At 30.4% G+C, this 25,255-nt stretch overlaps 3 protein-coding genes across 7 annotated transcripts; 1 reads left to right on the forward strand and 2 right to left on the reverse strand.

The window, feature by feature from the left end:
* Positions 1-200: 200 nt before the first annotated feature.
* LOC108487781 (uncharacterized) lies at positions 201-743 on the reverse strand. Its single transcript, XM_017792139.1, has one exon. It carries the CDS (start codon positions 741-743, stop codon positions 201-203), a length of 543 nt encoding a protein of 180 aa, XP_017647628.1.
* A 5,631-nt stretch (positions 744-6,374) lies between these two features.
* On the forward strand, positions 6,375-12,578 carry LOC108489277 (uncharacterized). Of its 5 annotated transcripts, none has more exons than XM_017793693.2 (9): positions 6,375-6,558; positions 7,257-8,025; positions 8,324-9,432; positions 9,849-10,143; positions 10,267-10,491; positions 10,861-11,034; positions 11,418-11,594; positions 11,684-11,797; positions 12,036-12,578. In XM_017793693.2, exons 2-9 carry the CDS (start codon positions 7,333-7,335, stop codon positions 12,369-12,371), a joined length of 3,123 nt encoding a protein of 1,040 aa, XP_017649182.1. In that variant the 5' UTR covers positions 6,375-6,558; positions 7,257-7,332; the 3' UTR covers positions 12,372-12,578. The 5 variants fall into 5 exon arrangements, with proteins under 5 accessions (XP_017649182.1, XP_052875833.1, XP_017649183.1 ...); XM_053019873.1 differs by having other exon boundaries at positions 6,390-6,581; positions 11,877-12,578; XM_017793694.2 differs by having other exon boundaries at positions 6,390-6,581.
* A 153-nt stretch (positions 12,579-12,731) lies between these two features.
* Positions 12,732-14,537, reverse strand: LOC108487780 (protein LYK2-like). Its single transcript, XM_017792138.2, has one exon. The coding sequence runs from the start codon at positions 14,104-14,106 to the stop codon at positions 12,859-12,861; it is 1,248 nt and encodes a 415-aa protein (XP_017647627.2). The 5' UTR covers positions 14,107-14,537; the 3' UTR covers positions 12,732-12,858.
* Between the last annotated feature and the right edge of the window lie 10,718 nt (positions 14,538-25,255).

Here is a 25,255-nt window from a genome sequence, read left to right on the forward strand (position 1 = left end):
TTCCCTCAACCAAACACTGTTCATGGATAGAGCCCTCCTAGATTGAGCTCTTAGTGATAAATCTCATCCCATCTCAGCAACTTCCACACCCAATGCCATCTTTCCTTCACAATATGAGTCACTATGCCCCAAACGTCCACAGTAAAAACAAAATAGAGATATTTGAATTTCACAAATGTGAAACTTCCTCGATACATAATCTATTTTTTCTTTTTCAACGGTCGTCTAACATCAATCTGGACTCTTACTCGCATATAGTTTCTATTTTCTTTCCCCAAATTCGATTCATCATACTCAAGGAAACTCCCCACAAAATTACCCAACTGCACTGCCAGATTTTCAGAAAATAGTCTAATAGGGACATCATAAATCTGCACCCAAAAAGGCGTAAAAAATAAAGGCACTTGTAAAGGATCCTCCTCCCATTGTAACTTATGTAGCATCAATAAGTGATTATTAAAAGTCCGAGGTGCCCCTTTCAAGACCCTTTCCATATCCATAACATGATAAAATTGGAACAAGAAACGCTTATCTCCTAGATCCCGAATTTGAACACCCTGCACGGGATGCCAAAGATTGGCCATAGTACTTTTCATTGCTGGGAAGTGAATGACACTAGCTGTTAAGAAACAACCTACTAACCTAAAAACTTCCTTCTCTTCACCTGAGAGCGACTCATCCTGAATTTGTAAGACTGCTTCTTCATCTTCATTTAATGTTAACCCTGCTAACCCAGTTTCCATTTCTTGCAGAAGAAAGTAGAAGACCAGAGATCCACGTGATGATTCAAAAGAACTAAAGAGCGAAGTAGCCGCCGTAACTCAGCCTATCCAACAAGAAGACAAAAGACAGAAAACCTAAAAAACATGCCAGAGCGGCAGACGTTTCGCGTGCTAGGGTAGCAGACTTTTAATTGATTATACTTTTCAATTTAAAATTTTAAATTTTAAAATATCAAAATTAATTAAATAAATTGCTGAAATTTTATTCCTTAATAGTGTTAGCTGATTTGTTACTATAATATTGAAATAAATTAATTTAATCGCTTCTAAAATTTTAAATTTTGTTTTATGTTTCCAAATTAAAATAAACTCAAATAATTTATCTTTAATAATTTGTTATAGAACACAAATTTTTTTAATTATATGATCTTAAATATTCCATGCTAAGCTAAAAGTAAAGAAAAATCCTTACAATTAATTAATTAAATTAATTTTATCTTTCATGCCAAACAAAACTCATAGTTTTTTCATCATTTATTTACACAAACAAAGAATAATCGATTAATTAATTGCAATGATTTTCTCCCTTAAATTTAAGTTTGTTAAGCAATTATTAAATATGAATTATTTGAGTTGTTTTCATTAAGGATAATTTGGAAACAAAAATAAAAATTAAAAATTTAGAAGGTGATTAAATTAATTAATTTCAATATTATAGTAACAAATCGATTGACATTCCCAAGAGATAAAAAATAAAATAATATTTTGTATACGGCTAGTAGGTTTTTAGACTTTACAAACAGGGCTAGAGGATTGATAAGTATCCTATAGAGGTATAGTAAAATATTAAAAAATAAATATTTTAAAAAAGAGACGCATAACAATTTTTAAGGCTACTTGTAGAATAAAAAAATACACTGCCAAAGTACCAAATACTAACTCTAATATTATGTTTGGTTCGATTATTATTTTTAACGCATGTATAATAAACTAATATAATTGATAATATTTAGCTACTCCCATAACTTATTTTTAGAAAAGAGAAGGAAAAATCTTCACTTATTTTGGAGAGGTCTTATTTTTTCAAGAGCTTTTATCTTATTTCTAATATCAAGTTTAAATTTGTATCAATTATTTTTTATTTTATGTCTAACTATTGAAATACATATGTAAAAATAAGTTTTTTCCTTATGTTATTTTATGTCAAATTTGTTTATATATTTAATTTTTATTTTTATTACACTCTATGATACAGATTGCCTTGTATGGAATCCTTTTCCTTTATTTATTTTGTTGAAATTTCAATACTAGTTTGGCAATACTTTTAAAAAGTGCTTATAAAAAGTGCCGTGAAAAGTGTTTTTGAAAAGTTGGTTTAAAATTTGAGTGTTTAGCATTCTTTGTCAAAAAAAGCTTTTGAGAAATAAAATGTCCTTTTAGATATATTATTATCAAGTAATAAATATACATTTAAATAATATTTAAATTAGTTAATATTATTATATTTTAGTAAGAATATAAAAAATTATTATAATTTCTTGTTAATATTTTAAAATATAAAATATAAATTTTAAATATTTTAAGCAATAAATATGAATTATTTATAAAATTTAATTAGAATATATAAACTATATTTTAAATATTTAAATATAACTATTAAATATTAGTAATTAGTATTTTAAAAATATTTTTTATTTTAATTAATGATTTTAACACATTTGTAATTAAGTACCAAGAAAAAAAAAGAGAAAGTACTATGTTATTGGAGGGGTGAAAAAGTAATTAAGCACTAAAAGTGCTTTTGGGAGAGAAAAAGTTAAAAATTTTAGCTTATTCTAAAAGCACTTCTGAAAAGCTAAAAATTTAAGCCTAAAAACACATTGTTTCGCATTTTTTCTTCCGAAGTCTTTTGGAGTAAAATCTTTTGAAAAGTAATGCATAACGAAAAAGAAATTTAAAATTTTCACCAATAAGATAAATAAGTACAATTTGACAAATTTTGTGTAGTATTTTTAATTTCTACCTGCTTTTTCACTTTAATTTTTAATTTTATTTATCACAACCAATACTTAAATAAAAGATATCATTTTAGATGATTAAACTGAAAGTGATTTAAAAGTTAAATGACTAAAATAGAAACACTCTAAAATTTAAATAACGAACCGAAACATCAGGTACTGAGTTTATAATATATGTATCGGACATTCGACTTTTAACTCCAGCAACGTACATTAAAAGCTTGACTAAGTTTCACGGCTTTCTTGCAGAAAATCAAAAAGAAGAAAATAAAAAAGGGGTTACATGCGATTTATTGCTAAGTTGTGTTCGTCAGGTTCTGCCCCCGTTTCTTCCATGTAGTCTCAAAAATGAAAATTGAAACAAAGCTGTTTCTAAAGGCAAAAAGGAACTCACTAGAAGTAGTGGAATACTGTTCGGACTGCCATTAGAATTTAAAAGCATAATAATTTTTTACTCTCTAATTTTTAAAAATATTATTTTAACTTTTTATTTAATTTTTGTATATTTTAATATTTAAATTTCTATTTTTATTAAATCATCCGAAAATGGATGAAAGGTTGACATTTTTTGATTTTGTTGACGTAATTGTTACATTTAAATTGTCATATGGATTACATGTAAGCTTTTAATTAGTTTTTAAAATTTAAAAATATTAAAATATTTTTATAATTTTTATATATTTTAATAATTTTAATAATTTTTATTTTTAAATTTTTTATAATTGTCTTGAATTTTTAAAATTTAAAAATAATTAAATATTAATGTGTCATCTACGTGTATGTCACATCAATAAAATTAAAAAAAATAACTTTTTTATCTAATTTAGAGTGACTTGACGACAAAAACCATAAATTTAAGTGTTAAAAAGGCGAAAAATTAAATAAAAAATTAAAATAATTTTTTTATAAAATTAGAGAGTCAAATAAGTAATATAGAGTATCAAATACTTTTACGTGCGTAGTATAAAAATATTTCATCATACTTACAAAAATAAATAAATAGATGGATTTCATTTTAAGTTGTTGTATAATTTAAAAAGGGTTAAATTATATTTTGGGACTTAATTTTGGTAATTTTTTCAAATTGCAGTTTGAATTTTGAATTTTTTTATCCAAGTTACACCCTGAACTTGACAAATGTTCCCACATTAGGATTTCAACTTTTTTTTTATCCATCTAGTCCTTAAATAAAAACCCTAAAATTCAAGCTTTAATATAAGAACAATCGCCAAATTCAATATCTAACTTAAAAAAAACCTTAATCAACAGATAAACATTAAAAAAATTAAATATTAAACAAAGATATTCAACAGATTATCATTAATATGAGAATGATTCTACTTACAGAAGGACTTTAGTCATCTAAATTGTACTACTAAAAAACATTGGTACTATTAATAAATAATATTATTAATAATGAAAATACTATATTTTTACAAATTTAGAATTTAGTTTTTATATTTTTATATTGAGGAGATTAGTTTTTATTTTTAAATTTAAAATTTAAGTCCATCGATTAACACTAGTAAAATTATTTTGTTAAATTTAAGTTTATTATGATGTTATTTTTAGTCACATGATTTCAAATTTTAAAATGTTGCACCAATAAATTTAACAAAAAATTAACAGTGTTAACAATTGGATCTAAAATTTAAAATCTAAAAATAGAAAGACTAAATTCAAAATAAAAGTACAAAACTACATTTTAAATTTATGAATAATACAAAGATTTATGACATATTTTAACCTATCTTTATTACGATTTTTGGTTGGAACCAAGGTGCCCACCGCCTATAGTAGTGACTAATCCTTTTGCCATAGATGATCTTAAAACAAAATTAATCATAAAATGTACTTCATTCTCATGGCCAAAAATTAATATATTTTGTTTATAAATTCATAAAATTCTAAAATTGGATTCTCAATAATTTTGAACAATCTAATAAATATAATAAAAAAGTAATCGTCAAAATCAAATTATTTTAATAAAAAGTCAAACAGAAAGATAGAAAAATTTCCAATCCTTTTCTCTTAAAATTGACATCCATATGATCTTAAAATGAAATGTTTTGAAGCACTTTATAATTTATAAAATTTTAGATTTTACTTTAATCTTTTCAAAATAATATAATTTTAATTTAATTTTTAAAAATTATAAAGATATAAATAATTAGAATAATAAAATTATATTTTTATTATAATAAAATATACAAATTAATTCTGATCCCAAAAATATTTTTAATTCCACCAGTATAAATGAGGCTGAGCTGTGAAATGCAATATTGAAGTTTCAGAATTTAAATTGTGTATATGTGAAATTCTAATAATTAAAAATTATTTTAGTTTAGATTTTATTATATATTATATATTTAAATTTATCTTAAATTAAAATTAGATATATTCTTATAATGTTTAAACTTTGATATTAGTTATTCAGATTAGATGATTAAACCCAAAAATTTTGGGATTGAATTTGCGCGCGTGTTATTGATTTGGAAAGTGAAGAACAAACGGTATCTGTCGGCGGAAAGAGCCAACCGAGATAGAAGATTCAACCCCCACGCGCAATTCCAAAGAGTTAAATTAACCACAAAGAACCCAGCCGAGAGTCTTGTTCACTTTACTTTTAACCGCGTCTTAAGAAGCTCATCTTGCAAAATAATTTAAGTGGAGCCATTTCCGACAACGCATCACAGATTAAAATGGAAAACGACGACTCAAAACCAAACATCTCAAAACAGCATCGTTTTTATTACCAAAATTCTCTTCCATTTATATTTCTTTCCTAATAGGTTCTGGTAAGGAGTAATAATATTCAAATTTGTATAATTTATATTAAAATAATCAAAATTCAACACATGTTGAGTCTGGTTAGTTTAATGATTTGGTGTTCATCGTTATAAGTGCGATTTGGATAAAATCGCGTTAATCATGTTGCTGTTAAAGCTTTGTCCTCTTGTATTTCACACACACACACAAAAATAAATTCAACACATGTTAATGTAATCTGTCTTCTTTAATTTATAATTAAAAAGTGAATAATAAATATCAGTTTAGATATTTTACTTAAAATATATTATATTTTATATATTTAAATATGTAAAAATTAATAAAAATTATTTCTAGTCTTTCAATTTTGAAATTAAATAAATTGGTTGTTCTAAAAATATTAAGGCAATTTAATCTTGTCAATTTAAAAATGAGCAACTAAAACAATTAGTCACTATTTTAATGTTTTACACCAATTATACTGGATTATAATTGGTATTTTAACAAACTTAGCTCTTAAAGTTTAAACATGCTGTCAATTTAGTCTTAATTTATGTATTTAACAAATTTATCTTACAATATTTGTGTAAATGTGTATATGTTGAGGCTAAATTTGTTAAATTTTTAGAATTAAGGTCAAAATACATTTAAGGTTAAATTTATTATTATACCAATCAAAATTATGTACAATTAATAGAAGATATTAATTCCATCATTAATTTTCTTAGATGCTCACTTTCAAAATTGACAGGAATTAAATTGTTCCAATTTTTTTATAGGGACTAATTTGATCAATTTCGAAATCAGGAGGGACCGATGAGGATTTTTTACCTAAAAATTTCTATATTTATCATGGCTTTATTGTTTTTTTTTTTCTTTCTTTCTTTTTCAGTCAGTCTGAGGTAGAGTCAGAGCCAGCCAGCCAACCGGCCAGCCTTTCTGCACCTCAAGAAAAGAGAGCTAAATAACCCAGTTTCTTCCATGGGAGCCGCTCTAAAACGCTGCGTTTTACCTTTCCCATTTCTTCAGTTCTTCTTATAATTTTCCTGGTAATTTTCTTGCCACATTCAGTGTAAGCAAACTGAAAACTTTTTCCCAGTCTCTTTTATCTGCCTTTTTTAATCTCTGCATTGTAAAGATTCTTGTTTTTTCTCAGCTAATTTTAACTAAAATTTTAACATTTTTCAGCATACGTGGTTTATAGGAGTTGGATCTGTAGCTCAAGGATCCAATTGTTTCAGTTTAGTAGCATTTTTGGGTTTTTTTATTAATTATTTTTTAATGAGCTTCAAAGTTTCTATTTTTAGTTGCAGTAGCTCTGTTTAGCTTATTTAATGTTTAGGCTTAGAGCTATGATTATAAGTTGTTTTTCTGTTTTTCATTATTTCTTCCTTTTTTATGTTAATGATGTCTACTTTAGTGGCTTAGTAGTGGAGTGCAATTATTATTTGTTACTTTTCTCTTTCTTTTTGTTCTTTTGGAAACTATGTCTCCCTATGTTTGGTTGTTAAGAAAATGCAGGAAAGTTTAAGGAAAAAAGAGTTTGCCTTTAATTTGTTTTAGGGTATACAAATTAGTCTTGTTAGTCTTAATTTGCGGTAGTTTCTCATTTCCCTTTTGCTCGATCCTTTGTGGTACAATGCATTAGGGTTTAGGATTATTAGGCCGGGTTTAACTAAATTTACATTTATGATTTATTTCTTGATGCAAAGTTTCCTCTATTTTAATTTTACTTCTTGCATTGTAGGAATTTATCTATCTTGTGCATTGAATGGTTTAAGATAAACACATCCTTTTGAAACACTTGTGCTTGTCAAACAACGATGCTTGGTTCAAGTGTGAAGACTCGGAGAGGGCCAACTGTTCATGTTGATTATCTAATCCACATTCAAGAGATTAAACCTTGGCCTCCATCGCAGTCACTGAGATCAGTTCGTTCTGTACTGATTCAGTGGGAAAATGGTGAACGTAGTTCGGGGTCTACGAAAACTGTTTCGCCAACTGTTGGTTCTGTTGCTGTTGAGGGAAAAATCGAGTTTAATGAGTCATTTAAGTTACCTGTGAACCTAGTGAAGGACATGTCTATTAAAGGCAAGGATGCTGATGTTTTCATGAAGAATGTCTTAGAATTTAACTTGTATGAGCCTCGAAGGGAAAAGATTCAGTTGTTAGGTACTGCTATTGTGGATTTGGGGGAATATGGTGTTATTAAAGAGACACTAGAGGATACCGCTCCGGTGAACAGCAAGAGGAGCCTAAGTAACACTGCTCAGCCAATTTTATTTATTAAAATTGATCGAATTTATAAGGGTCGAAACAGCGCTTCATCATCAAGAGGCAGCCTCTTGCTGGAGAGGAAAGAAAGCGGGACTGTTTCGTCTCTGATGGATGATGAGTATGCCGAGGAAGCTGAGGTTGCTTCATTCACCGATGATGATGTTTCCTCACACTCATCTCAAACCGTTTCTTCTTCAACTTTGGAATCTAATGGAGGTTCGCATCCTCAAAATGAAGAGGTAACTTTTAGTTATTCCCTTGAGATTGTGGCATTTGTTTACATGGTGCTGGAAAATTTGTCTGACACAGAATTGTTTAGGCATGATGAACCTTTTTCATTGCATCTTTTATTTTGCGGGTGGAATCAACATGTCTGTGTGTATATGTATATGCATTTGTATGTTTATATATCTGCCCTGAGGGCATGATTTTTTTATTCTACGGCATGGCCTTAAGGTCAGCCTATTGGGATGCCTTGATTTTTCTTTGATAAGTTAAACTGCATTAGGCAATATAGTAATCGGTGCTGAATTGCAGAATGGATCAGTCAGTCAAATTGATTGCAAGGGAGATGTCAGAGGGGCTTCATATGAGAACTCAGTAGATTCTCGTGCTTCGGCATCTGACTCTTATAGTTCCAATTCTCCTGTACGAGATAATATTGTTATCCATAAAGTTCACTCTTCATCATCCTTGCCTAATGACAATACACTGGATGCAACCAATACCAGCATGAGAAGCGATGATCGTGAAGATTTATCTCAGAAGGTTCATGAAATGGTTGCCAACAAGGGAACCATGGTTACATGCGATGTTCAAAGTACTGAAGGTACATCTGATAGTTCTAAGGCCAAAATGGCAGGCTCCGCTAAGAGTCCTCAAGTTGATAAGCTTGAACCTGTAGATTTTAGTGATTCTATTGTTGATGGAGAAGATGATAGGAAAGCTCAAAGAAATGGAAAAGCTTCCTCTAAGGAAGCTTCAGCTGCTGATGACGCATATGATAATTCTCGGGAAGGAAACTCTGGATATAATTGGCAAGAAAATGGACATGAAGGTCAATACTGGGAGGCAAAAAAGTATTATACTGAAGATGAACAATTGAATATTCATTCACAAGAAAACTCTTTAAGCCAAGGGAATCTTGGAACAAAGTCCAATGCCCTAAAAAGTGATAGACTAAAGCATGTGAAGTCTGTTCGATCTTCATCTGACTCAGTTAGGAGCAATGGGTTGGTGAGCGATAACCAGCATGCAGAATCGAAGGAGGCTGGTGTTTTGGGGGATGTGCAGCATGGGCCTGGGACCTTAATGAACAAATCAAGCAATGGAAGTAAAGATGCTAAGGTATACCCAAAGGATACGAGAAGTGCCATTTTGGATAACAAAATACAGCAGTTGGAAAACAAGATAATGATGCTTGAGGGAGAACTGAGAGAAGCTGCTGCCATTGAAGCTGCCCTTTTCTCAATAGTTGCTGAGCATGGAAGCTCCATGAATAAGGTGCATGCTCCAGCTCGGCGCCTTTCTAGGCTGTATCTTCATGCTTGTAAGGAAGGCTTCCAATCAAGGAGAGCAAGTGCAGCTAGAAGTGCTGTTTCTGGGCTTGCTCTGGTTGCAAAAGCATGTGGAAATGATGTTCCAAGGTATGCTCAAGTCATATATTATTCTTGATGTTTTACCAGAACAACATTCTTCAACATCAGTTTGCATTAACATTTTAAAGTTCTATTAATCTAATTTCTCAATTTCTCCAGCATCCGAAACTGGATTTTTTCCCCAAAAATTTTGGTCTTAACTAGCCTTTTTGATTGTTTATTTATGGTGGATGAGACTTTCCTTGAAAATTTCTGAGCTATTCTTCTTTAGATGTTTTAAAAGGTGAAAATTCTGGTGATATCTCTTGTCAAGTCTGAAGTTGGTGAGTAATATTGTTGGTTAAAAGGCTGGTCTATTTTACATTGTTTTGCTTATTAAAAGCACAGCATATGGAGCCTATGATGAGTTCAAGGAAAGTATCATGACTTCTCATGAACTCATGTCATATGTATGGTGATTACAGGTTGACATTTTGGTTGTCAAACTCTGTTGTACTGCGAGCAATTATAAGTGAAAGTATTGGAGATATGGGGTTACGACTTTCTGCTGGACCCATGGAAGGAAATGGAGGTGGAAAGGAGGAAAAACATGTATCATCACCATTGAAATGGATAGAAACCTCTCCTGGAAGAAAGGAAAATAAACTTATCTCATATGGAAGTTTTAGTGACTGGGACAGCCCACTTACCTTTATTTCAGCCCTGGAAAGGGTTGAAGCATGGATCTTTTCTAGAATCATCGAGTCTGTCTGGTGGCAGGTAGTACATTTAACACTTTCCTCCACTTTTATTGAAAAAAAATCCATAAATACATGATGACACATTGAATGTTACAAACTCTATTGTCATCTGACTAACTTATGTCCTGTATTTCTACCTCAGACTCTCACTCCACATATGCAATCGGAAGCTAGAGAAGAAGTTGATATAGGTATCAGCTCTGCCTCAGGTAAAAGCTATGGTAGGGTATCTAGTGCAAGTGATCAAGACCAAATGAACTTTTCGTTAGATCATTGGAAGAAGGCTTTCAAGGATGCGTGTGAAAGACTTTGCCCTGTTCGAGCTGCGGGGCATGAATGTGGCTGCTTGCATTTGCTGTCTAGATTGGTAATTTTTTTTTTGACGAATTAATTAAATGGAACACAAGCATATGGTACAGTAACAATTCATTTTTGCAGTGGGAGGATGATGGCATATGAAACTAACAGCTTTCTTGTTAGTATATTAACATTTTAAATAGTATTATGTTATTCATATACAGAAGAGATTTAATGTATGCATTGAAGATAAAAGAATTATGCATTTCTCAAAGAGTTGAAGTGACTGTTACTTTGCTTCTTACCCTGATGACTGCTAAATAATTGGACATTTTTCGGTGTCTTTCTGACTGTTGCTTTGTCCAGTGTTGGTTCCTTACTGTAATTATTATTTTTTCTTCTAAATTAAATATGTTATAATTCATCCTTATGCATTTAGATAATGGAGCAATGCGTGGCTAGACTAGATGTGGCTATGTTCAATGCTGTTCTTCGTGATTCTGGTGATGAGATCCCTACTGATCCCATGTCTGATCCCATTAGTGATCTTCTAGTGCTTCCAGTCCCAGCTGGTAAAGCAAGTTTTGGTGCTGGCGCACAACTGAAAAATGCGGTAAGCTGCAAATATGGTAGCCTTTAGGTTAATACTTGAGTGAGAATATTGTATGTTATGCTAACATAATTGATAAGTCATAACTATTCTCCACTGGTAGTTAGATCTAAGTTTGCTAACCTTTTTTTGTTACTTTTCCTCTTCGGTGTGGGCCTATATCGCTTTGGTTCTTCATTTTTCCTGAAATGTCTGACGCATTTTGGACATGGGGATATGACCTTTCAACGGATCTTTGAACTATATGGAAAAACTTAGAAAAAACAGAACATAGTCATGTTGGAAACTTATCCGCATCTTAGACTCACACCTGAGTCCAAATAACATAGATTTTAACCTTGGTTTCTCTAAAGCAACTCTTGTTGAATTTCATTTGTGGATGTCAGATTGGAAACTGGTCTCGATGGTTGACTGACCTTTTTGGTATCGACGATGAGATCGACCAGGATGGCAGTGACGAGCGACAGGACACATCCATAAAGTCTTTCTATCTCCTTAATGCATTGAGCGATCTCATGATGCTTCCTAAGGACATGCTTCTGAGTAGACATATCAGGGAAGAGGTTTGGCACCCACTTCAGACTTATTGTTTGATCTCCAGGGTCGAAATGCTCTTTACTGGTTTTTCATAGTGCTTTCTTTATTTTCAAAGGTATGTCCAACATTTGGTGCAACATTGATCAAGAGAGTTCTTGATAACTTTGTCCCGGACGAGTTTTGCCCTGATCCGGTTCCAGATGTTGTGCTTGAAGCCCTGGAGGCTGAGGTTAGTCTTATAATCATGTCCTATGCTGCTCCAGTTCTTCTTTCTTGTTTAAATATCAATGTATGACACATTTTTACAGATATGGATACAAGGACATAACCTTCCAAAGACCTCCAAGTACATGGAGAAACCTAGAAAAAATTGAATATACTTGCATGCAAGTTCAAGTAACATTGTATCTGTGTGTTTGAAATGTCTAAAAAAAGCAAAGTACTTCTGCTTTGTGCCTTTGCTTCAGGATCCTGCCGAAGCCAGGGAAGGGTTTGTCACAAGCTTTCCCTATGTTGCATCTCCTCCAATTTATTCACCGCCTTCTGCAACATCTATTGCTAGCATCATTGGTGAAGTTGGTAGCCAATCTCAGCTGAGAAGAAGTCGGTCATCGGTCCTCAGAAAATCATACACAAGCGATGATGAGCTTGATGAATTGAATTCACCCTTGGCTTCAATCTTCAATGATGGCTTCCGATCCTCACCTGTTAAATCAAAACCTATCTGGATATCGAAGGGGAACAACTACCAAAATGCTATTCGATATGAACTCCTAAGAGATGTATGGAAGAAATCTGAATGATTGCAAGTTGTATTATGTTTATGAGTGTATAAATGGTTGACAATCCTTTTGTAGGTAAATATTGGTTCCTTATTCTACATTGATGTTTCTGTATATAGAATAGATTTGGCATTAGCTTTTAGAACTTTATATGTAACTCGGTCACTTTCCTTTAAACTTTTTCCGTATATTTAGAAAATAATACAACATATCTATGTGTTACTTGGATTCTGATGTAAGTACGCATTTAATATGGATATATTCGTTTTTAGAAAAAAAAAATTCTATGTATTTGAAGCATTATGCACTTCGTTTATGTCCTAATATTTGTTGGATACATTTGTGAGAAACAAAGTACTACAAAGAAATGAAGAAATACCTTTGTGAAAATAGATAATTTTATGATTTATGATTTATTATTATCACAGCAATTGAAGAGAAAACATACTATATTATTTATTTTCAAGATTTTGATTTGGAGTGCCAGGGATACTTGCAAGGACGTGGATCATTCAGAGGAATTGTTTGTTGATGAATTTACCAGAGGTTTGCAAGAGCTTTCACAGATCAACATATGTTCATCTTCAGGAGATTCATCCATCAATCTTGATAACTTCTCAACGATCTCTCCAGCATTGGGTCTCAAACAAGGGTCTTCTTCAGTGCAAGCTCTCGCAAGATTTGCCATCGTCAAAGCAGTATCAAACCAGTAATTCTCCCCTAATGCACAGTCCATCCATTGTCTTAGCTCATCTCTATTTTCAGACACCAAAATGGCCTTGATTTTCTCAGACAGCCAAACATTGGTCCCTCCCTTGTTGTCTGGTCTGGTTATGGGTGTCTTCCCAGACAAAATCTCAAGCAAAACAACCCCATAAGCGAAAATGTCAACAGCTGGTGAAACCACACCTTGATGAAGATATTCAGGAGCCAAATAGCCCAAGTTCCAAATGGCTGGATTAGTTGACACATCAGGATACTTGGTTTCATCTTCAACACTGCTGTTTCGAATACCGAAATCACCAATCTTTGCATTAAAATCTTCATCCAGGAAGATGTTTTTGCTCTTTATATTTCTATGAATATAGCTTGGATTCATAACCTGGTGCATGTACTGTAATGCCACTGCTACATCACGACTGATCCTTAACCTTTGCTTCCATGTCAAAAAGCAATAACAAGAAGCTATGAACTGGTTTTTCATTGCCAATCCACCATGTAACCAGTCCTTCAAGGAACCATTCTTAGCGTATTCGAATACCAAAAACGAACTCGAACCCTCAGTCACACAGGTCCCCAGCAGTCTAATTATGTTGGGATGCTGGTGAGTTGCAACATTGAAGAGTCTAACTTCAACGTTTGAAACATGTTCAGTTTTAATGAGCTTTATAGCCATGTTTTTCCCATTGAGACGACCATGATACACCTTTCCCTCGATCTGATTACCGGGATTGAAATCCTCAGTGGCTTTCTTCAGCTCATCAATGGTGTATAACTCCAGCAACCCCTTTCGAGGCGTAAGATGAACATGATCTAAACCTTCCTGGGAACCCTCAAAAGATACTTTCTTATCACTTGCTGCTGTTCTTACACTGAAACCAAGTTGCTGCAGCTCCATATCTGAATCAATGCTGCCTAAGTTTGGCTTCTCCTTCCTCTTCAGTCGGATCACGAAGACCACCGCTGCCGCCGCAACCGCAATGATAGCTCCAAATATAACAATAGTTAAAGCAATATAAACTCCTACATTCCACATCCTCGGCTTTCCCTTGGGTGCACTAATAATGAGGATGCTGGTTTCAGGAAAATGCAGGTTTGGTTCACTTGGTTAAGTAATATGCTTGGAATACATACACCATTGTTGCATTTCCAGTCAATTGGCAACTACAATAAAGGCTGAAAAGGGGTGGTGATATGAATTAAGAAAGAAGTTCATAAGTAAAGCTCACTGAGTAAAGAGGGTTATATGAATGGCCGACCAGTTCAACTTGAACAATTGAAGAAAGAGCTCACTTCGAGAGAGTGAACATTTTGGATCCATAAAATTTATATATAAAAAAAAAAAAGTGTTAAAAAATAAGAGCTTTTTTGCTGTTTTTTTCCAAGGTTTTCAAGGACAAGATTCTTGGGATGACCAAAAAAATGTATATATTTTATCTGCTTCTAGCTGTTCGACAACCTCCTGTAGGCTATAGGGTTATAGCATTGGGGATTGCTTCGTTTAAAATTTGAGATTTATAAAAATATGGCTTAATTTACTATTTGATCCTTGAATTATATATTTTTTCATTTTGGTACTGGAACTATCAATCAACCGGCAAAACTATTATCATTACTTAACCTTATATATATGTTCCATTATTTACTGCAATATTATTAATATCTAATATTTCATTAATTTTAAAGCTTTTAGTGAGAATTATTTAACGCACTAATCAAATTGTGAATTAACATGAAAATTAAAATAATTTTAGAACATTAAATTATAATGCTACGAAAATTTTGATATTTTTATTAATGGATTATGTAGTTTGTTAAATTATAATTATGAAGTTGGAACTCATTTAATATTATCGGATTCAATATCTTTAATAATTAGCGAAGTTATTCTAATATTAAAATTAAATTTTATCAATTATATTAATAGCTTTTGCAAAATTTTAAAATTATATGTAAATGTTCCAACATACATTTGTTTACTTATGTTGACAGTTTTCTTGTTATAAATTTTATCAAAAAAATAAAATTTAAAACTTAGAATTTAATGACTTAATTTCAGGTTAACAAACTATATTATAATTAATTTATCTTATTTTTTTAACATAGAGAAAAATTATTGATTTGAAATTTAAATTAATTAATTAAAATTTTTATTAATCTTAAAGTAGATTAATATTATGTGAATTTTTTAAATATTAATTAATTTAAGTTTAAATAAAATGTTAATTTTAAGATTTAAAAGGTATTTATGTTGTTCACTTTTAATAATTAATTTGATATTCACACTTAGATGGATAGATATTATACATACCAAAAGAAGCATAGGGAAACATATAGTATGTCGAGCCCTTATGAATTTATGTTGCAGATCACCCAAGATAGAAAGGCTTCACAATCGTATACAATTCGGTTTCTACGTTGATCTTACCCAAAAATATAGAGGTCACACCTCCTACTGGAAGAACGAAATCAATCTAAAGGTCATTCATAATACCAAAATCGATATATGCATTAATAGTTTCACTAATTAGTATTACTGTAACACCTTTTACTCAGACCAACAACAAAAGTTCTAGATAAGCGGCGTTGTATTCCATGGTCGGAGACATCACCATTCCATTAAAATACTATTATGGATTAAGACATAAACATCAGTCAACGATTATAATTCTAGTTAATACAACTAAAAAAAATCCAACCTTGCTATACGTTCAATTATGTATCAGCACCTCTCAGCAATATACCAGTATTTGGGGAATTAAGATATTGATACCTCAATGTTAGGTATCGATATTGATTTTCTCAAGAAAACTTAATTGGATATTGACTTCAATGGGTATCAATACCCTCTATTTAGGCATGATATTTGAGGAAGTGATATCGATATACAATCCCTCTCAAAATTTTATTTTACTACTAACTTGCATTTGTATTGGTACTCTTGCTTGGGTATTGATACCTAACTACAGGGTTACCCTTAGCTTGTCTTCTAAGCTACTTCCTACAAGGTAAGTCATAAAATTTTCCATTAATTTATTCTGGGTACGAAATTTCTTACTAAACATGCTAATTACCAACACTGAATCCAATTATCACATAGCTAGTCAAATATATATGTTGGGGATAGACTCAAATTAACGACAAACAAGAACGCACAGAGAAAATTGGGCACAAATATTTACGTGGAAAAACTCCTTCGATGAAGAGGATAAAAAAATCACAGGCAAAAAAAAAGACTTTACTAAATGAGAAAAAAATCGAAGAGTTCAAGATGAAGATAATCAAAACAAGCCTTAACCCAAAATACAAAGCTCTTTGGTTAAAACATAAAATTTTCTTAAAACTCTCTCAAAGCCTTTCTTAATTTTGATGTTATGAAGATGATGATGTTATTCTAGGGTTACTAAGGCCCTTTTTATAGGCTAAGATTAAAGTTCTAATCTAACTAATTTTTTTTTTTGGAATAATCAAAGTTAACTGGGAAAAGTAATTTTTTTTTGGAATAATCAAAGGTAATTGGGAAAAGTAACTTTGCTGAAAGTTTAATTATGAAACTGTTTTGAGATAGAATTTGTCATGTGGTTACAACGTTATGGGTTGCATGGTCGGGACGTCGTTCATCGTTGTGACGTCCTGTGTTGCGTCATTGGGACGTCATCTCTATCTTATCTTTGCTTCGAACGTCTTCGCGTTGTTGCAATGTTGCGTGATTCCTCGTCATGCCGTCACCTCTGCTTTGACCCAAAAATGTGACACACACTCTACAATATATACACACATCTGCTTATGCAACAAGCATCCTAAAACTACCATAAATGATCATACACATAAGCATATCACAACTGAATAATAAAGGCTCAAATGAGCCACAATACCACATTTCTTAAATCCCAAACATAATAGTCTCGTACATTTAGGTCATATATATAAAGCAACCTATTATACAACCTAACTAGAAACTTCAGCAACCGCAATACTTGACATATAAACATCTAAATACATGTAATTATAGTCATATATATATATATATATATATATATATATATATATATATATATATAATACACTAAAACAAAATGTTCACACAATTCAAATGTCACTTGACTAATTAAAATAAACGATTGTCTCATTAATCAATCCATAACTTATATAAGTTATAAATTTCATTTAAGTATGTCTTATCATCTATTACTTAGGGTTAGTTTATCAATGCTTTTAAAAAGTGCTGTAAAGAAGTGCTTTTGAAAAATTTGGTTTAAAATTTGAGTGTTTAGCATTGTTGTAAAAAGTATTTTTAAAAATAAAATGTCCATTTTAAACATGTTATTATCAAGTAACAAATATGCATTTAAATTAGTTAATATTATTATATTTTAGTAAGAATATAAAAAATTATTATAACTTGTTGTTTATATTTTAATATATGAAATATAAATTTTAAATATTTTTAAACAATAAATATTAAGTATTTATAAAATTTAATTAGAATATATAAACTATATTTTAAATATTTAAATATAACCATTAAATATTTGTAATTAGTATTTTAAGAAATATATTTTTTATTTTTAATTAATAATTTTAACACATTTGTAATTAAGCACTAAGAAAAAAAAAGAAAAGTACTATGTTATTAGAAGGGTGAAAAAGTAATTAAGTACTAAAAGTGCTTTTGAGAGAGAAAAAACTAAAAGTTTTAGCTTCTCCTTTTTAGAAGTGCTTTTAAAAAATATTTTTAAAAAGCTAAAAATTTCAGTCAAAAGCAACTTATTTAGCACAACTTTTCTTCGAAAAATACTTTTAGAGCTAAAAGTGTCTTTTTTAAGCACCACAGAACAAACCCTTAGCCATCTTAACAATCAAACTACCTTATTAGCAAATTTTCATTTCTACAACACATTAATACACATCATTTTTAGATCTTTCTAGTCATGTTTCATACTTTTAACCTTGTGATCTATATTAATCTCATAGCTTTCTTTATTAGCTACTATGAAAATCCATTATACACTCCTCCTACAATTCATGCCTTAGCTCCTCGGACAAATTTATCTACGTAGTTTTTTAGTTATTGTATATTTGTGGAAACCGTAAATTTAGAATACAAATGTCTATTTAAAATAATATATAATAATGAAACGTATGGTTTGAAATTAATTATTAATAACACATGAAATATGTAGGTTATTAAAATGAAAAAAATAGATTAAATTGTTTATCATAGTGTTGTCATCTATCTTGAGTTGGTGTCGAGTTAGCTTGTGATACCAACTCAATTAAATACATTATTAATATATACAACAAACGGAGATAATAAAATGTGCATAACAAAATTAAAATGTATAAAAATATCAAATAAAGTTTTAGTTAAGTAGTAAATTAAATGTTTTATTAATACAATTGACGTGGGTTTAAATCCTATTATATGCATATTTATATTGGTTTTTTAAAGTGAAAAGACTAAGATACTCTCGAATAATATTAATTATTTTAATTATGAAAAGACATTCTCATAACTTCCTAACCATATTGGTGACTCAATTGAGGGTGACACCACTTTGGTCAAATACGACCAACAAATATTGAATGTAGTGATAAGATATTACATTTATAAAAAAAGATTTAAATTTGAATCCTGAAAACGACATAAAAGAATTCTAAGTACTTTAAATATAATTACGACATAAAAAGTATCACTAACAAATTTCGGTACAGTGATAAAAAGATATTCTACTTCCAAATTTTTTTATAAAAGAAAATACACAAATGTGATACGAGTACACAAAATCTCAAAATTTGAATTTGGCTGTCTACCGAAGTTTTGATTTGAGTTGGTGATTGAAGTTGGAGGCACCATTTTGAGGTAGTTTAAAGAGCTTGCATATATGGGGGTTGAAACCAGCTTTTATATGCTGTAAAATATGCATACAACGCACTCATCCATGTGCTTTCACACCGACATTGAATTTGTTCGCCAGCCTAACGCCCACTCTCCTGACACATATAATAAAATTCTAACATTACTAACAAAGTGGGATCTAGTGATAAAATATAATGGGAAGACTTAGGTAAATACAAATAAAAATTTGGAAAGAGTAAATATTTGACATTCTGCATTTGTGGATTTGAAAATGAAGTTTTGGGGGACTACAAATTTTCATTTTTAAAGTGCTGAAAAGATTCAAATATCGATGAACTACTTTGAGAGTATCTGATTTGCATGTGAGACACTGCATATCTTAACGTAGATCGAAAATCAAAAGAAGAAGAGGGGAGTTAGGGACATGTTTTATCCTTTAGCCGACACATCAAAGAATGGTTTTTGTGAACAACGAATGGATGTCTCTCACGTGCACATGAATGGACATCTGTATCCCAGCAATATCATATACCAGCCACTTTTAATCTGTATTACTCCTAAGGATCAAATCTATATCTCTCTCTATATATATATAAACTGAAGGCACTAGCTTCACTCATCACCTTTTTTTTTTAATAAATAACTCATTAATTAATTAATTACGAAAATAATTAAGAAAAAAAAAGTTAAATATGAACATGACTTGAAATTTAAAGTGTCTGTTGATGTTATCAGTGTATTAAGCAGTATCGGTAAAAATTTTCAAAAAAAAAAAAGAATAAATAGCTCAAAAGAAATAATTGAAATAGAAAAAAAAATCAAAAACAAAATAAAGGGAGAAACCCGTAGTCGATACTTGCTTTATAGGTGATTTTTGTCTTTTTGACTTGCCAATGCTGTCATTAGTGGATTGAAAAACCAAGTTAATAAGATAAGAATTACCTATGAAACAAACATTAGTCATAAGCTTCTCCCTTTATTTTTTTTTATTTTAACGGTTTCTTTTTAGTTTTTTTTTTTTGAAAATTTCCACCAATGTCTCCTGATACTCCAACGAAGCTAATTTTTTTTTAAAAAGAATTATTGACCGGTACTACTTGACATACTGGTGGCACTAAAAAAATTACCAATGCAGCCTGACACAATGGTGGTACTTAATTTAAAAAAAAAAACAATCATTGGGTCATTATGGGGGTGGTGCTGTCAATATGTCAGGTGGCACTAACGAGCACTATAAATTTCAAATCATTTTCGTAATTAATTTTTTCCTTGAATTATTTTCGTAATTAATTTATTAATTAAGATTATTTAAAAAAAATCATACGTGAGTGTTGTTTCTTTTACATAATAGAATAATGATTAAATTTTAATATTAATTTATTTATTATACTTAAATTTTAAATTTTAATTTTTAACATAATTTTATTTTTATATTTTTATAATATTATTAATTAATTTCAATAATTAATTTTTAACATCCACAATATCTTCATTTTGACGAAATTTTGATAAATTATTCATAGTTGTCGAACCATCGTCATCAACATGGATAGCAATATTCTATTTAACTTTAGCATAAACTTATGTTTATCTTCGTGATTGATCTGTTGTTGCCCATATTTTCCTGTCTATTCCTTTTAGTTGTTCTAGGTGGATTTGCAACCGTGCTGCAACATAGTTGATTCTTCTAACTTACATCAGATAATTTGAAGCTTTTCGGTCCGACGATTCCAATTGTTCTGAAACAGTAAAGGGATGACAATGAAATGAAAGGAGAGCATATTTTGTTAAATCCATCATTAATTTATAGTTGGCATATTCTGCTCTACAACTCGTTTTATTTTATTATATATGTACAATCTTGAAGATCACTATTACTTATTAGAGCGTGGATATAAAAAATAAATCTGTAAGAAATTAACCAAAAAGCTTCAAGGTATATAACCATGCCACTTTGTTTAAGGTTTTATGCGTTCTCACTTATACTTGTTATACAAAAGAGTTATTCGTAAATGAACTTCGAAAATGCAATGAAGCCCAATGGTTATTTACATTTTGCAATGATGGAGACAACCCACCGAGTACTGAGTTGAGCATAACAAGAATATCAAATACTATAAAGGACTAATGTAGCAATTCTTTATAAAATAATCTTTGAATATAAGAACATGAAGGAGAATAGAGAAACTTTTATTTCTGAATTTTTCACGTGCTTTGGTAGGTCTATTTAGATTGTTACATCTATTAATAATGAACACAATTATTCATTAAATATTACTTGAATAATTATAACTTTTGTTGATAATCACGTATAGCAAGATATATAACTTATCACTTTTGAACAGTGACAACTTTTGATTAATAATCAAGTGATAAATTTTCATTTATAACTATTGGAAGATTACATATATTTGAAAATGTTCCCACCCCGTCCCACTCCACTCCACTTTAATTTAATTTTTATTAGTTATTTCTAATATTCTAAATCTTTTTAATGTCAAGTAAGTATTTAAAATTATTTAAGCATACTATGACATTTTATTATAAATTTACCTTTGTAATAGTTATATACATACAAGAAAAGTAATTACATAAAGTAAAGGTGGAGTAGAGCGAAGAGAGACAAACAATTACGATAACTATTTTGTACCACTATCCAACAAAAATCTACCTTGCTTATATCCACTATTTTGTATACAAGAGAGACAAACAATTACTATAACTTTGAACTCTTCAAATGATAAAGATAATTTATGTTATCAATGTGATATGAAAGATTATTGGCCACATATATGGTATATGCCTAAATATTTTGTTTCATTAATATTCTTTAAGGAAGGATATGAGAATGTTGTAATAAATTTTATCTTTATAGATAGAAAGTATTTAACTTATTTGGTACTAAAACAAACAAATATTATTTCAATATTAATATTAATATTTTGTGATGATTAATCTATTGGTTTCAAAAGATATTTATAATGAATTTTATATTGAGATTATGAATGAGGAAAATAATATATTTCATATGAATCACTATTGTTATAAATATTTATTTTGAAAGGATGAAAAAAAGAGGATTGGGTTATTAATTTATATTTATTTTATAATATTTGTGATATTCTTTTATCATCATCACCATTAAGGGTTGGAAACAAAATATTTTCTTGTGAAAGATCTATTTATGAGCAATAAAATATGATAATTATATCTAAAGTTTGTTATGGTTAGATGCACTGAAGTTGCAAATTTTTTTTTAGATATTTGAATATTTTGGCATATTCCCTAAAGCGAATATTGTATATAATTATATTTATTTTTGTTGACTTAGTGACATTATAATATTTACATTGATTTAGACATTTCCAGTAGTAAATGTGTAACACCCCTCACCTGTATCTAACGCCGGGACAGGGTTCGAGGCGTTACCAGACTTAAACATTCCCAACATGCAAAACCGGCTACAAAATTATCACCAAAAATTAAAACATCTCGAACACATGTATATCGTCCCTTATATAAGTCTTCGAAACCTATAACATATATTGGGTGGTTCGGGATTAAACCAAGAACTTTGAAAATCTTTGGGCAACTTAAAGAAATTTTCTTGCTTCAGAGAGTCACAAGCCCGTGTGGATTGGGTCGTGTGGTCACACACGTCCGTGTGGCTTGGGACACGCCCGTGTTCTGTGCCCATGGAGCTCTCTGTCCATTTGGTCATGAACAAGTTAGGGTCACACGGCCAAGGCATATGCCCGTGTGCTTAAGCTGTGTGTCTCACACGGCCTAGACACACGCCCGTGTATCTATCCCTGTGGACAATTTCAAGGCTATTTTCCAAGCCAATTGTTACCCTTAATTAACTACATACACTTATACATTTTCATAGCAATTGACATGGCATATTTGAGTAATAATGTATCCACAATCAAGACACAAGCATGATATTCTCACAACAACACATAACATATTACCAACCATGTATGGCAAACAAGCATATGCACATCACCAATATCAGACATAACATGAATAGCTAAAATTATAAGTTAGAATCATTAGCTCACTAAAGACCAATATATTTGGCCAAATTATGATAACACATGTTATAAAACTAGGTCCCCATACATGCCACTCACTTGATAATTCTAGCATATTTGTTTATACTCTCAAAGTGTTGGCTTGATAGTGTGATGCTGCCTCCGACGATTCTCCAACCCCGAGCTAACCTGACAACACTAAAAGAAATGGAAAGGAGGGGGGTAAGCTTTATGCTTAGTAAGCTCGCATGAAAATAGTAAGCAATTTACTAACATGTTTTTCATAGTAAAACTATCCCAATTGTACATTTACACATGTTCTGGTTAAGTTGTTTTCTTGAGTTACAGTCACTAAATCATTTATATATGGAGCTACGGAAATTCAAATTAAGATATGTAAATTTTCCAAAAAACTAGACTCATATATATTTTCAACATAAAATTTTCAGAATTTTTGGTCCAGCCAATAAGTATAGTTTATTATTTAAATTCTCCCCTATTTTTCTGTTTGACAGCTTCGACCTTTCTTCACTAAAATTTAATTATCTCATAGTACGAGATTTGGATAATGTTCCCGTATCTTTATTCTGAAATTAGACTCATTAAGGATTTCATTAATATGAATTTTTACTCATAATTATTTTTATAAAATTTCTAGTGATTTTCCAAAGTTGAGACAGGGGATTCTGGAATCACTCCGACTCTGTCTCACAAAAATTCAAATATCTCATGATACAGAATTCTTTTTCTTTCATTGTTTCTTTTTGTGAAACTAGACTCATTAAGATTTAATTCCATATTTTATTAAGCTTCTAACTTAATTTCCAATATTTTTAGTGGATTTTAAAAGTCGGACCAATGCTGCTGTCTAAATCTGTTTTGGTACAATATAATGATCATTATCACAAGCTTGTCATAGAAATTATTCTCATAAATATCACTCATTCATTTGCACTCTCTTCACAAGTCCATTTCATTTCACATGTCAAACATGTACTCATGAGTTTCGAGTATGTACCTGTGCTATCTCTTAGCACAACCACTCATGCAAATAGGACAATCATATGCATAATATTAGTATCAACTAAGTATAAATGAGTTTATCATACCATTTTTCTTTATATATCACTATGTATGTCATTACTGCTGAATTATTGAATTTTTGATAGACCTTTTCTTTTCCAATTGTACACTCGAGGTGTACGTTTCTTTCTGAGTGGTACACACAAAGTATACATTTCCTTTTCATATGGTACACACAAAGTATACCTTTCCTTTTCATATGGTATACACAAAGTATACCTTTTCTTTTTATATGGTATACACAAAGTATACCTAACCTTTTCACATTCGATAGCCAAAGCTATCCCTTTTCACATTTGATAGCCGAAGCTATCCCCTTTTTACATTCGATAGCCGAAGCTATCCCTTTTCACATGGTACACACAAGGTGTACATAGCCTTTTCAAGTATTACTCTTTCAGAATACATTTCCTTTTCATAATGAGATCAAAAGATTATCTTTTAGGGACAACCTTTATTGCAACATATGCAAGATCTCATATTCTCGGTAATCACCAATTTTTTTTAAATACCATATTCCATCAAATTTCTATTAATATCAAATTCAATACAACTATAACAAATTATATTTCATGTATATCAATAATAACATGAATAATAGGCTTATTAAATCACGCGAACTTACCTCGGATCCAAAAATGACAATTTACCATTTTAGTCCATAACCTTATATTTTCCCAATTTAAGCCCAAATCTCGATTTCCTTGATCTATAATATCAAATTTATCCTAATAATTAGTCACACTATTCATATGGGTCTAAAAATCATATTTTTACAAATTTTCATTTTGACCCCTAAACTTTTTCATATTTGCACATTTTCCTAAAGGTTCGGAAATTAAATTTATTCCTATTTTCTTATGTTTTATGACATGATGATCATTTTTTCCTTCTATGGCAACATCAAAGTCTCACTCTAACATGTACTTATGAACATTAGGTATTTTTACCGATTATGTTGTTTTACTCGTTTTCACGTAAAATCACTTAGCAAAAGTTGTTTACACAATTTCAAGCTTCATATTCTACCATTAAACATCAAAATACATGCATATCATTCATGGGTAAATTTTTAAACATAAATCTTAGCTCAAAATAATGGTAGAAATGAGCAGATTATGTTACCGGGATTTCAAAAATACATAGGACATTAAAAATGGAGCTCGGAATCACTTACTATTAAGCTTGGAAGCTTGGCCAAACCC

The sequence above is a fragment of the Gossypium arboreum genome, chromosome 10, assembly GCF_025698485.1.
Source record: "Gossypium arboreum isolate Shixiya-1 chromosome 10, ASM2569848v2, whole genome shotgun sequence".
NCBI classification, from domain to species: domain Eukaryota; kingdom Viridiplantae; phylum Streptophyta; class Magnoliopsida; order Malvales; family Malvaceae; genus Gossypium; species Gossypium arboreum.